This window comes from Hipposideros armiger, unplaced genomic scaffold (assembly GCF_001890085.2).
Source record: "Hipposideros armiger isolate ML-2016 unplaced genomic scaffold, ASM189008v1 scaffold_102, whole genome shotgun sequence".
Classification (NCBI taxonomy): Eukaryota; Metazoa; Chordata; class Mammalia; order Chiroptera; family Hipposideridae; genus Hipposideros; species Hipposideros armiger.
This window is the reverse complement of record NW_017731452.1, coordinates 1,066,552-1,079,176: the sequence shown is the minus strand read 5'-3', so window position 1 is coordinate 1,079,176 and position 12,625 is coordinate 1,066,552. Positions and strand designations below refer to the sequence as shown.

At 47.4% G+C, this 12,625-nt stretch overlaps 1 protein-coding gene across 1 annotated transcript in view; it reads left to right on the top strand.

Annotated features, from left to right (window-relative positions):
- Positions 1 to 3,423: 3,423 nt before the first annotated feature.
- VAT1L (vesicle amine transport 1 like) overlaps positions 3,424 to 12,625 on the top strand; it is a 91,139-nt gene continuing 81,937 nt past the window's right edge. Inside the window, exon 1 of the mRNA XM_019646404.1 lies at positions 3,424 to 4,085. Within this exon, the coding sequence (XP_019501949.1) occupies positions 3,856 to 4,085 (230 nt within the window). The 5' untranslated portion in view covers positions 3,424 to 3,855. The remainder of the gene's footprint in view (positions 4,086 to 12,625) is intronic.

Below are 12,625 nucleotides of genomic sequence, written 5' to 3'. Positions count from 1 at the left end.
GATGGGTGACATTCCCCTCAGATTGCCAGTACCTTGAGAGGCTCCTGAATCTGGCCCTTTATAGTCCTCTCACTGGTACATACACCTGTTCCCAGGCCATAGTCAAGTTAATTGAGCTGAGCTGCAATACTATGTTTCACCAGGAGCGGCCGCTGTTCGACATTGCCCTACAGTGTAAGATATTTCACAACTGGAGCTCTGAGTCAATGCCCAGGGAATCCATTTTATAAATTGAAAATAGATTTATTGTGTTTATTTGGAGAGATGCCTTGCAGTATGGCTCTTGAGACATTCCACCAGGGAGGAGCAGGTTTGGGAATACTTAACAATCCAAATAGTGGTACATGGGACTCCGAGGAAGTATTCCTCCCCAAGCAGCATGCGCTGTGGTGCGTTTCCTTTCAGTTGTGACAATCTGCTGCAAACCAATTATACTCTGGGATTTGTAAAGCGCCAGAAGATTCCCTTGGAGGGAGTAATTATATTCCCTTTAACATACTACAGGGCAAACACTTTCTCTTAAAAATGCTGTATGTTGCCTGCCAAGTAGATTTACTTTACTGATGCTAAAGGAAAACCTTCAGAATCAAGGCAAAGCAAGGAATCTTGGTGGGACAAAAATATGAGGCCAGTAAAAGAGTAGAGACTGTCAAAAATGCCACGAAGCTGAGTAATATTGAGTGTCAAATATAATTAAATATAGTCACAGGATATGGAGTACAGCATAGGGCATAGAGTCAATGGAACTGTAACAGCTATATATGCTGTCAAAGGGGTAGTAGATTGGGGGAGGGGGATTATTACTTTGTGAGGGGTGGAAATGTCTATTACATTGTTTTCTACACCTGAAACAAATAAAAAATAAAGTTTACAAAATGCCATGGAGAATTATCAATCGGGGCAGAATTTTTGGCTCATCCAAAGAGACATGCATGGTGAGACGTTTAGAGCATCAATTTGGAGTCGGTTTTGTGTCTCACCATAATCACTGTGTTCCTTGGAGCATTATAATTCATCAGAGTAAGATTCGCTTTCCTCTTCTGAAAAGGGGGAATAATAATGCTTATCTAATAAGGTTATTCTGAGGATCATATTACAAAACATACCTAAAGTGTCCAGATCAGTAGATACTCCCAAACAATACCACATATCAGATGTTCTCACTGCTGACCCATATCCCCTTGGAATTCGCCGTTACCTATATAGATAATGGCTTCCTATGGACAGGATCCCAAGTTCTCTGCCTGGGGATTCTCTCAGCCCAGGTACATAGTGCAAGAAGGAAGGGCAGGAAGTCAGCGCTTTCAGGGAGAGACCTTGGCCGACCACTTGTCCCCTGTAGGAATCTGCTCACTGATTCTGCTCACTGATGATGAGCCCCACTTGTCCCTGTAGGAATCTGCTCACTGGCTTCTATCACTTCCCCATCTCACTTTCCTACTTCCTGATGGGAGCTTCCTGAGATTACCTCCAAAATGAATTCCTGGCATTCAAATTCTTGTTTCAGGATAGAGTCTGTCCTAAACGCTATACTCACAATGGAAACAGGCTTCATAATTTGGACAGTTAGGTTTAAAATAAAATGTTCAGTTCACTAACCAAGTCTTGTCTATTCAGCTTCCTTTCAACCCCTCTTCCGTCCCACAGCCATTGCCTCAGTGAAGGCTCTTCTCGCTTATTTATTCATTTGTGTCTGTGCTATAGTCTCTAACTGATCTCCATGCTTCTAGTACCTCTATCACCTAATCCACTGCTCACTTACTGCCAAAGTTACTACCCTAAAATGCAGTTCTGGTCATGTCACTGCCTTGCTTTTGTTTATTAAGACTTTAGTGGTGCTCAGTGCCTCCATGATTATGTGATCATTTTTATAACATGGTCTGTGAAACCCCTCAAAAGTTGGCTCCCACCGAACTTTCAGCCTCATGTCCAGTGATGGCTAAACACAGCCAATGCTCAGCCCACACAGAACAAGCCAGTGTCATTTCAAAGCCCTTTGACCTGCCGCATTTTGATGTGTTGAAATGTACATGTGATCTTCCCTGTCTGAAGAACCTCGTTCTTCCAGATCTGGTTCAAATGTCCCCTCTCCATGAAGATTTATCTCCAACTCACTGCGCAAGTGAGCCGTTCCCTCCTCTGGGTGCCCGCAGCAGCATCTGCACCCACTGACTCATTCATTCGTCCCACAAGGCATGTCCTACTATATTCCAAGCATGTGCTAAGCCCCGGGGAAACCATGCTGGATAAAAGCAGAAATAGCTCCTGATCACGTAAAGATCACACAGGAAAAGGAAACAGACATTAGCGGGTAATCATATGAAAGTTTCATGTAACACTGCCATGAGAGTTCACCATTAAGGATGCTGACCGACCCTGGGGGCTGGAAAGCCTTCCACAAGGAATGGGTGCTTGAGGTGAGAGTGGAGTAGAAGTCATCACCAGATGAAGGACATCTGTTCCAAGCCTAGGGACAACAGAAAGCAGGAGGGAACACAATATTCTTTGAGGAATAGAAGGTCAAGGTGTTTAAAGTGGAGAGGCACAGGGAGAACGGAGGGACAAGAGGCACTTACACCACTGGTTAGTCTTGTCTGTTTGTTGGCTGTGTCACCCCTGCCTCATGGTCCTAGAATGAGCTCCTCAAAAGTAAGGGCTGTGTGTCACTGAAAGGCACACCTACCACAACACTTAGCACAATGGCAACAAACAAAATTAATGTACCCACTTTATGGATCAGGAACTTGAGGCTCAGAAAGGTTGAGTGAGCTGCCCAAGATCCTTAGACTGGCAGTGGCTGCACAGTAATTAGAAATGTACACCTATTAAATATCATTCCTCAAATATGTCTTTTTAAAACTGGTGCAACTCAACTCCCACCCTCACCCCTCCAATCTTTTTTCTTTAGAAAACCGTTTTTCTATGAGCTCCTTTTCAAAAGGCTCAATTAAAAAAAATAATAATACTAATGCAAAAAGCCAGTTACTGGTGTGTGTGTGTGTGTGTGTGTGTGTGTGTGTGAGAGAGAGAGAGAGAGAGAGAGAGAGAGAGAGAGAGATTGATTGACTGACTGACGGGGATAAAGTGCACAGGATCTTTTCCTGGTACAGGGTTCTATTCTGGAACCTTCATAATTGCCCAAAACGGTACGGGTGGTGAGAATTAGCCATCACAAGACGCTCCTGGTGATGCCCGGAAAAGAGCATCCGCGCTGACCTGGGAGTCCGGAGGGAAAAGACTCTGGGTTTGGAGTCTTCAGGGCGGTGAGTGGGACCTCTAGCTTCCCGCTTCCCGAACCTCTCCGCCTTTCCAGCCAGGACCGGTGGTTTGGGAAACAGTCTAATTTCCCGACTATCCCGCCTGCTCCCTCAGACGCAGAAGGTGGATGAGGTGGCAACCTTGCAGAAGGTGGATGAGGTGGCAACCTTGTCTCGGGGAGGTATCCTCCAGGCCCAGACATTCATCTCTGTCCATTTCAAGGCGGCCAGCCTGCGCCATATATAACCAAGTACTACGCCCACAACGGAGGGCACAGCAGCCTCTCTGCGTGTTTTATTCGCATATCTTGGACAAATCTAGGCTCTGGGGCAGCGATCAAGAGCCTGATTTGCGACTGGTTCAGGAACTGGGGTTGAGACTTCGCTTGGCAAGGAAGAGAAGAGGGGCGTGGGCAAGGGCGCGGCTCTTGCGAGGATTACGGCAGAGGCGGTGGACCGCGGAGCCGCTCGCAGAGGCTGCAGCCATTGCACAACCGAGCATCTCACATTCAACAGGAGGAGCCCGCGGGAGAGGGACCCGAGCTCCCAGCACCGCACCTCACCGCAGCAGCCCGTGCGCCCCGCGGCCCCGCACGCCATGGCCAAAGAAGGCGTAGAAAAGGCAGAAGAGACGGAGCAAATGATCGAGAAGGAGGCAGGCAAAGAGCCAGCGGAGGGCGGCGGCGGCGGCTCGCACCGACTCGGGGACGCACAGGAGATGCGCGCCGTGGTGCTGGCGGGCTTCGGTGGGCTCAACAAACTGCGGGTCACCAGGAAGGCCATGCCTGAGCCGCAGGACGGCGAGCTCAAGATCCGCGTCAAAGCCTGGTCCAGTATCCGCACCTTTCTCGCTTTCCCCCTCTTTGCGCGCTCGGCACTCCCGGGGAGGGGGCGCCTCAGAGGGGACGCTGCCCGAGGTGCAGCCGCCACGGGTGCCCCCTTTCCTCACCCTGACCCAGGTCTCAGAGCCTCCCCGCTGCCCCCCACTGCTGATGTTGGGAGGATGCTGAGAGCTGGCCTTCCTTCCCCTGTCCACACACACACACCGGCCAGATCTAGGGGTGACCTGAGGAGACTGCCTTCTTGGGAGGAAAGGGGAGGGGTGGATAGTGGCGCCTAGCGCTCGGGGTCTGAAAGATTGCGCTGCGGGAGCAGTCTGTCGGGTAGCACAGCTCAACTGCCAGGATAAGGGGGTTGATAACATGGTTAAAAAATAACCGTTGGCTTACTGTGTACCGGCCATTGTTTTTTAGAGTTTTATGTGTGCGGACTGATTGAATACTTCCTGGGACCCAGTGAGTTAGGTACCATCGGTATCCCCACTTCCAGGTGAGGAAACCAGAGCTCAAAGTCAGTGAGTGATTTGCCCAAGATCACTCTGCTGCCACTAAGTGGCATGGCCGGGCTTTGACAATCCAGCTTTCTAACCTGTGTGAGGTGCGGATGGGCCTGGGGAGCGGGTGCAGGGCTGGGAAATGCGTCCTTCCCCCCGCTCCTGCACGCTCCCCTCCCTGTGGCCCGGTCTGGGCAAAGGCGCTGGGAGGCAGGAGGCAGGTACCACGGCTGCGCCCAGCCCTCCCTCTTCCCCACTAGTGGCGGGGGTGGGGGGGTGGAGGGGGTGCACGACAAAAAACGGATCCATCTCCGAACTGCTCTCGTCTGAAAGGAGCTCATCCATCTGAGCGCCCTTCTATTTCCCACTCCTCCCGCGGGAACTTCCTCAGACCCACAGAGAACTGTGATTTCCCCCTGGCGTGTTTCCTCTCTGCGGGCTGTCACTACATGGATCATATCCGCGAAGTTCTGGGGAGGGAAGGCTCACCCCAGAGGGTTCACTGGACATAGAGACTCTTGAGTTCTCTATGCAGCAGCTGTGAGAGGCTCCTAAGAGCAACTTGCTGTGAGCACCGCCCCCCAACAGACACTGCTCCCTAAAGCAGGAGCCCGCTTACCAGGTCCCACTTTAGAGCCTCAAGCCCAGAATCTGGGACCATGGAGACAAGAAAAATGCCAAGGAGACTGACTGCCTTCCCCTCCTGCGCAAGTTTCATTTGCCAGACTGGAAGGCAGCCGGGGAAAGCAGCAGAGGTGGGTCTCTGGCTCACTCTGCATACAGGAGGTCCTCATGCCTGTCTCTAAACATGACTTGGGCCTTTCTTTAGGGAATTCGGGGTAAGGGAAGAGGCTTTTGCAAACTGGGGCTCCTATACAGTTCTACTTTGTTAACTCTTGCTGAGCCAAGCTGATTGATCCCAGAAGGCAGAGCTTACACGTCTGCCCCTTGCGCGGATACATCCCCAATGCCCAGCACAGTGCATCCTAAATAAGTTATCACTGAATGAATAAGTTATTGCTGAATGGATGAACTGAGGAAAGACGCTTGGAGGAGGATTGTTCCATCATTTTTTTTTCATTTGCTGTTGGACGAATGCTGCCTAGTAAAACTAAAACCATGTATTGATAATTCTCCTTCCTTAACCACCAATTTAAATATATATATTGTTTGTTTGTTTGTTTGTTTGTTTTTTTGTAGAGGGCAGTGTTACTGGCCCTCACATGTGGGATCTGAACCAGGGCCCTCTGGTGTTCCAAGCCAGCTCTTAACCATCGCGCCACTCGGCCGGCCCTAAAATATATTTTTGAATATGTGTGTGTGTGTGTGTGTGTGTGTGTGTGTGTATGGTGTCGGAAAAGTCATGACGCATTTTTGCAATGAAAAACAGAAAAAATACGTCATGACTTTTCCGACAACCCAATATATATATACATCTATATGTAATTTATGACCCATCATTGAAATTCAGGACTGGGGTGTAGGAGTCTATCAGAGTATATATTCAGAGAATGAAAATGTTGAAACTATTTTTTAAAGAAAAGAGCATCATCTGCAGTGTAAGTAGGCCTGAGTTCTCTAGCCTTATGCTAAGTGCATAAATACTGATTGGAACTGAAGCATTTTGAAATAATAAATGTCAACATGAAGGCCAGGGGATTGATTTTCAAAGCCAGACACACAAGCCTGTTCTTAATTGGAACTGTATGCGTGTGTGTACACACACACACACACACACACACACACACACACACACACACACTATGGAATCACTGCAGATCCCCCCCACCCCCACCCCACCATGTTCAGAAAGCCAACAAGGCTTGGGGGGTGGGGGTATTTTGAATACAATGTTGCAAAGGGCCCAGATTTATTTTCATTCCCCCAAGCTGGAAGCAGAGTTAATGGGTTTTGCAAGGTGGGGCTGGGATAGGTTTGTGAAGCTTGCCCCTGGGCCCTCCTCCTCCCCTGGGCTGGGATTGGCTAGCCAAAAATGTCCATTGATTGTAAGTGTAGCTCTGAGAGACAGGATGACTCATTCTGTATTTTCATGAATCAGTTGATGGCCTTGTGGATGAAGGTCCCCCTTTTATCTGTTCTGGATTTTTAATGGAAACCTTTTATCATCAAATAGCATATGATTCTTGCTTGGGAATAAAGCATAGTCCAGCTGAACTGGTATTATTCAGGCCTGGGAGGAAGGTCCAAGTTGGTTACTCTGTGAATTTTATGGAAATGGAAGAGGCAGGGAAAGATATATTTGATCTCATTCACACCCTCTCATGTATGGGCCAATGAGACAGGTATTATGGTAGAGCAAACTGAGGCTTGGAGATGTTGAGTAATCTGCCAAAAGCATCACACAGATAGTAAGTAGAGTTAGGGTCTGAATCCTGGTCTGTCTCTCCTTAAGGATCTATTGTTATCCTTTTATTCTATTTTGTCTCCCTTCATGGAAAAGGTGGAAGAAATGTGATTTCCCCCTCTAGGCCTTTGGCATGTAAGCTTGCTTTCCTTCCTCTCTTGAATGAATATCGCTCCTTTGATCATTTTATGTCTGGCTTAAGGGAACACTCTGTGGATCTTTCCAGAGTAATATGGCTTTCCCCCTAAAGTGGAGACATCATGGTCAAATGCAGCTCAAAAAGAACCACCTCAGGGAGGACAAGGTGGGAGGATAGCAGAGTCTTCTACGTTGTTACAAGAACATCAGCTTTGATGCGGAACCCACTTCATCAACCATTCACTGAACACGCCATTTACACAGCAAGCGATTTAAGTGGTGGTGTGTGGCCTTTGGAGAAACACGGGCCTGGATGGAAGCCCACACCCACAACTGTCTGTCTATCTGTGTAACCTCAGTGGACAGCTCTCTTACCTCCTTCAGGCTTTCCATGCCTCAACTGCAAAATGGGGATAATAAGATGAACCTCACAGTGCTGAGAGGATCAGATGCAAAAAAGAGACTGGCCCACTGTCAGCGCTAAATAAGCAGTAGCTACTGTTATAACTGTTACCTTTGTTGTCACATCTATGGCTATATGACATACTTCGTGGCAGCTTGATAACTGGGAAGCCATCATTTTAATCATGTATATTATTAGTCAATAATGTCATGTCACACCTGCTTAATGATTAAGAATAAGACCTTCCTAGACAGGAGTCCCAGCTCTGCCACTTGCTAACTGGATGTCTTAGGTCTGGTCCCTGGTAGCAGAGCCTGAGACATGGATGCTTTTTTAATTGGTTGCTTGAGGGTGCTTTCAGAAGAAGGGGAGCAAGGAAGGTGGCAGAGGAGAGGGGAAGAAGCCCAGTAAGGACTCGGTTTCAGCCGCATCCCCCCAGGCGTCGTCCTGGGGCATGAACTGTACCAGAGTCAATCTGACCTTGAAGCAATGGGGGAAGCCCTTTGTGTGTGTCCCGCCCCCCCCCCACCTTCATCAGTTAGTTATGGGCTGTGGCTACTTCCTCAGTAGGGGCATGGAGTCTTTCCAGCAGAGGTGGCTTCTGTTTGACTGAAGCAGGGAAGTGGGGAAGGGGACTTCTCTGAGCCAGGGGCAGTCAGCACGCCCAGCAGCTGGGGGATGGGTGTACTGCCTAGTCAAAGGAATGGGGTGAGGCACAAATCTCTGCACAAGTTGACATTGAACATGTTGCTTACTCTTCTAAACTTCAGTTTCTTGGTCTATAAAAGGGAGCTAATAGTAGCACCTCCCTTTCTAGTGTGGTAATGGAGTTTAAATGAGATAGAGTACATAAAGACTTTCCTTTTTTTTCCACCAAAAGAACTGTTTATTCGGGACATAAAGACCTTTCTGATGATGCCTGACACATAGCAAGTGGTCAATAAATGATAGCTATTATTACTTAAACTAACATTTTTGGTTTCCATAGATTCTATAGTTTATTATTCAAACTGGAGCTCTTTTGAAAGGGACACTAAAGTGATTACTCTGGGACAGCAGGAGCAAACTGGAACTGTTGTAGCTAAACCAGGTGTGTGGCCCCCCAAACTGATAAGGATCAGATCTATGCCTTTGCTGTCGGCTGTCTTATCACAGTGGAGCTTCTCTTGGGCAGGAACTGGTAGGAGATGAAGCCGAGGGTCTCCGGGTGGGGTTGCAGGAATGTATTGTGTTGTCAGAAAAGTCATGATATATTTTTTTGTTTTTTTGTTGCAAAAATGCATCATGACTTTTCCAACAACCCAATATTTAATTTAGGTGGCCATTGACAAGCCTTGTCTGGTTTGTGGCTCAAACTGGCTTGTGGTAGAAAGGCACTAATGGATTGGGGACATTTATTCTCCCGGACGGATTTACAGTGAGAGGCTGCATGAAGCTGCTGGAATGAGACCAATCAAATGAAAAATGGCTCCAGCCAGTCATGGCTCCATTGGCTGATCTGAAAATGGGCCGAGGGCAGGCCATACTAGAGGAAAGCCAACAGATTGATGGGATCCTATAAATCATGAGAGTAAAGTGTATTGGAGAGAGGGGAGGGAACTAATATTTATTGAACACTTGTTATGAGCCAGGAACTGAGTTGCCTGACATACACTCTTTGTTTTATTTTATCCTAACGGCCACTCAACAAGATCAGCATTATCATCTCCATTTTAAAGATGGGGAAACTGACATTCAGAGGCCTGTTAAGATCACAAATTGCTAAGTGGAAGAGCAGTGTACAAATCCAAGTCCTGCCTTGTTCCTGAGCTCTTTACATTTAGGAGCCAGAAAATCAGAGAGACACAATGACAAAGGCATGAGAGAGAGAGAGCGAGCAAGAGAGAGAGAGAGAGCGCGAGCGAGAGCGAGAGCGAGAGCGAGAGAGAGAGAGAGAGAGAGAGAGAGAGAGAGAGAACGAGAACAGAGAGACACTGAGAGACCAAGAGGCAGAGACAGGCAAACTGACACAAAGACTGAAATCAGAGCTAGAGAGAGAACCATGAATGCATTTGGCTGATTTGAAATGTAACTAATACGACTCAAAATTGCACAGTGCCACCTTGTCCCCCACCCCACCCCCTACCCCATTCCAAATGGCCATTGCGTTTCTGTACCACGTCCACTTGCCCTCCATTTCTGAGGTATGGGGTGCTTTGGGGGATCCACCTGGAATCAAATTGCTATGACTGTTGACCCAGAATACCCATGCTACATGTAATGAAAGACCACCATCACTCCTAAAAGCCATTTAAAACATTCAAATCCTTCCTCTGCCCCCTTTGCCTGCATTGGGCTAGTCCTACACGGCAACTTGAGTGCAGGATGTCCCAAAATAACACTGCATTAAACTGCCTTTGATAAGGTCAATCCAAAGAAATATGATCAATACAATCTCCCCTGTGTTTATCAAGTAAACAAATAGAATGCATGAGGTTAAGTGACACAGATGTTTTTAAAATTGAGAGATTGCTTGGAGGGTATTTAATACCCAAGTCAGGACCCACTCTGGCACAGAGATTGGAATAAAGTGCTCTGAATCACTCTGTGTTGGATGGAGATATCAGGATTCCACAGGAAAGGGTGACAGCTGTGCTGAGTCACACTGAGCCCCATTTGGTGATGAGAAGATGGAGATGCTACTTCCGGGGTCTTTCTCATTCATCAAAATTGACATTTTCCCATTAACTGCATCCTCCCTGGTGAGGGCTGGGGATGGTGACCATGCCTGTTCTTAAACCAATGATGGAATGAACTTCTTGTCTCCCTGCAATTTCAGGAAGAAAAGAAGCCCAGCATCAGTGATTCTGGTATTTCCTAGGAAAAGGAAGTATAGGACCCCTTACAGAACACCTGACATGCAGTAAGTTCTCAGAAACAGCAGCCGGACCTTAATTATCCAGGTGCTAGCCAGAAACCAAGGTCTGCCACTCACAATGGGCAGAGGGAATGATGGCTGACAATCACGCTCACCCTACCCTCCACTCACAGCATCTTTGCAGCCACAAAGCCCAATAACCTCGTCCAGTTTTCCTCTGACCCTCACAGCTCCATAAGGTTATCATCCTTACTTCCTCAAAGAGGACCCTGGGACTCAGGGATGAAGTGGAGAGAGCTACAATACATCTGAGTGCAGCCCCTCAAGTCCTTCACCGTGGCTGTGTGATCTTAAGCAAATGACACTTTCCACCTGCACACATCCCCACCTGGTAATAATGCCCACTTCTGGTATTGTTAGGAAGTCTGTGAAAGCCCCACTGTTCCTTGCCTACAGTAGGTGCTCAGTGAAGGTTCTTTTCCTTCCTCAGTCTCTCAGGCTATAAAAGACAGAGTCAGGACTTGATGCCATCCTCGTGTTTCTTGGTCTCCCACCAAACTACACAGGGTGCTGGCTTTTGAATGGATTTGAACTGATCTCAGGCTACCCTCATACAAGCCCTCTGCATACCGCCCATGAGTGCGAGCAGAGGTTTCTCTTGTAGCCCTGAGTGCATAGTCAGTCCAGCCTCTGGAGTTTGGTTCCCGCTCATCCAAAGGAATCAAAATCCAAGACCCATTGACACATCGCCGAATCCAACACTGACAACATATTGGGTCGTCGGGAAAGTCATGACGCATTTTTGCTTTAAAAAACATAGAAAAATACGTCATGACTTTCCCGACGACCCAAGAGCACCCCATGAGCCCAAGTTCCTGGCACTGCTGGTTCTTAACAGGGATCTTTTTTGGCATCTTGGCATTTGTCATAGAAGACAAAGTTCAATTAGAAGCAAGAAGAGACTGCCTAGGAAAGGGCAGCAGGCGTGTAATCTCAAATTACTCTGACTCCTCTCTGTGTGTGAGCTCACACAGAAAGTCGGGTGGAGCCATGGTATTAAAATGAGTAAATGTAACGTCGGAAGTGAAGTGGGGTGGGGGGGCCTGTTTTATCTTGGAATGGGATGTTATCTGGATGAAAGGATGCAGTGAGCTGCTGTTCTCAATGTCCTCCTGTCAGTGACCCTTGACCCCTTAGCCAAGCCTCGTCCTTCACATTGTTCCAGAGCCACAGACATGCCGTTCTGGGCTTTCCCCAAACAGAGCCCCCTTGGCAAGTCAAGCATTGGGTCCTCTTAGTCCTGACTACTCTCAGATGCAGCCCCCAGAGCCCAGTGTAGGATCAGAGGATCATTCTCTTCTGCGAGAGGGATGATTATGATTCCTTTCTTGGACTGACACTGACTATACACCCAAACTGGATGGGAGGCAGTATGCATTTTGGTTATAAAATAGTTAATGTTGTAAGTGAAATAGACCCAGGTCCCAATCCTGGATCTGATTATTTTAGCAACCTCTATAGCCTTAGGGAAAGGATTTAGTCTTTTGAAACTGAAAGACTATTTGCTCCTCTGCAATATGGGTATAGTATCTATGGGACAATTGTGTGTGGGTGTGGGGGGGGGTTGATAAAAGATAATGCATCTGAAGTATCTAGCAGTGAGGTTGACACATTTAATGTTTGTTGAATAAATGAAGTCTTTGTCACACAGTATATGTTTAACATATATTAATTGTGGGGAGGAGATGCAAAGAAATAGGACATTAGAAAGACCCTCCATACTTCATGAAGTTTTCTAAATGGAGGCCCTAATTCAGACTCCATGCATCTCCCCCAAAGGGTATAAGACTTTGACATCAAATGTAGCCCAGATGGGATGTGCCACCCTGCCATGACATAAACAAGATGAATTCCTAAAAAAACAAGGGAGGAAACAAAACCCAAAAGCACTGTGCTCCTACTGTGTGGCAGAAACTGGGCCAAGCTTAGAAATCTTGAAAAGGAAGACGGATGACTTCTGCCCTGACTCCTCTTGTCTTTATTTTGGCCATGCTGACCATCAGGGCAAATCTGTCCCTGGGTTTCTAGGCTCTCGCTTTCCCTTCCATTTCATCTTGTATCTTCTCTCTCCTCACGAGTTAGCTTCAGACGCCCCTACTGAAATGAGCTTCCTTTCTGGAAAGTGGCGTCTTTTTGCTCCAGCTGCAAGTTTAGCAGGCCCCAGGGCAAAGAGAACTTTTTTCTCTCAATTTTCATTTGTCAAGGAAGGAGT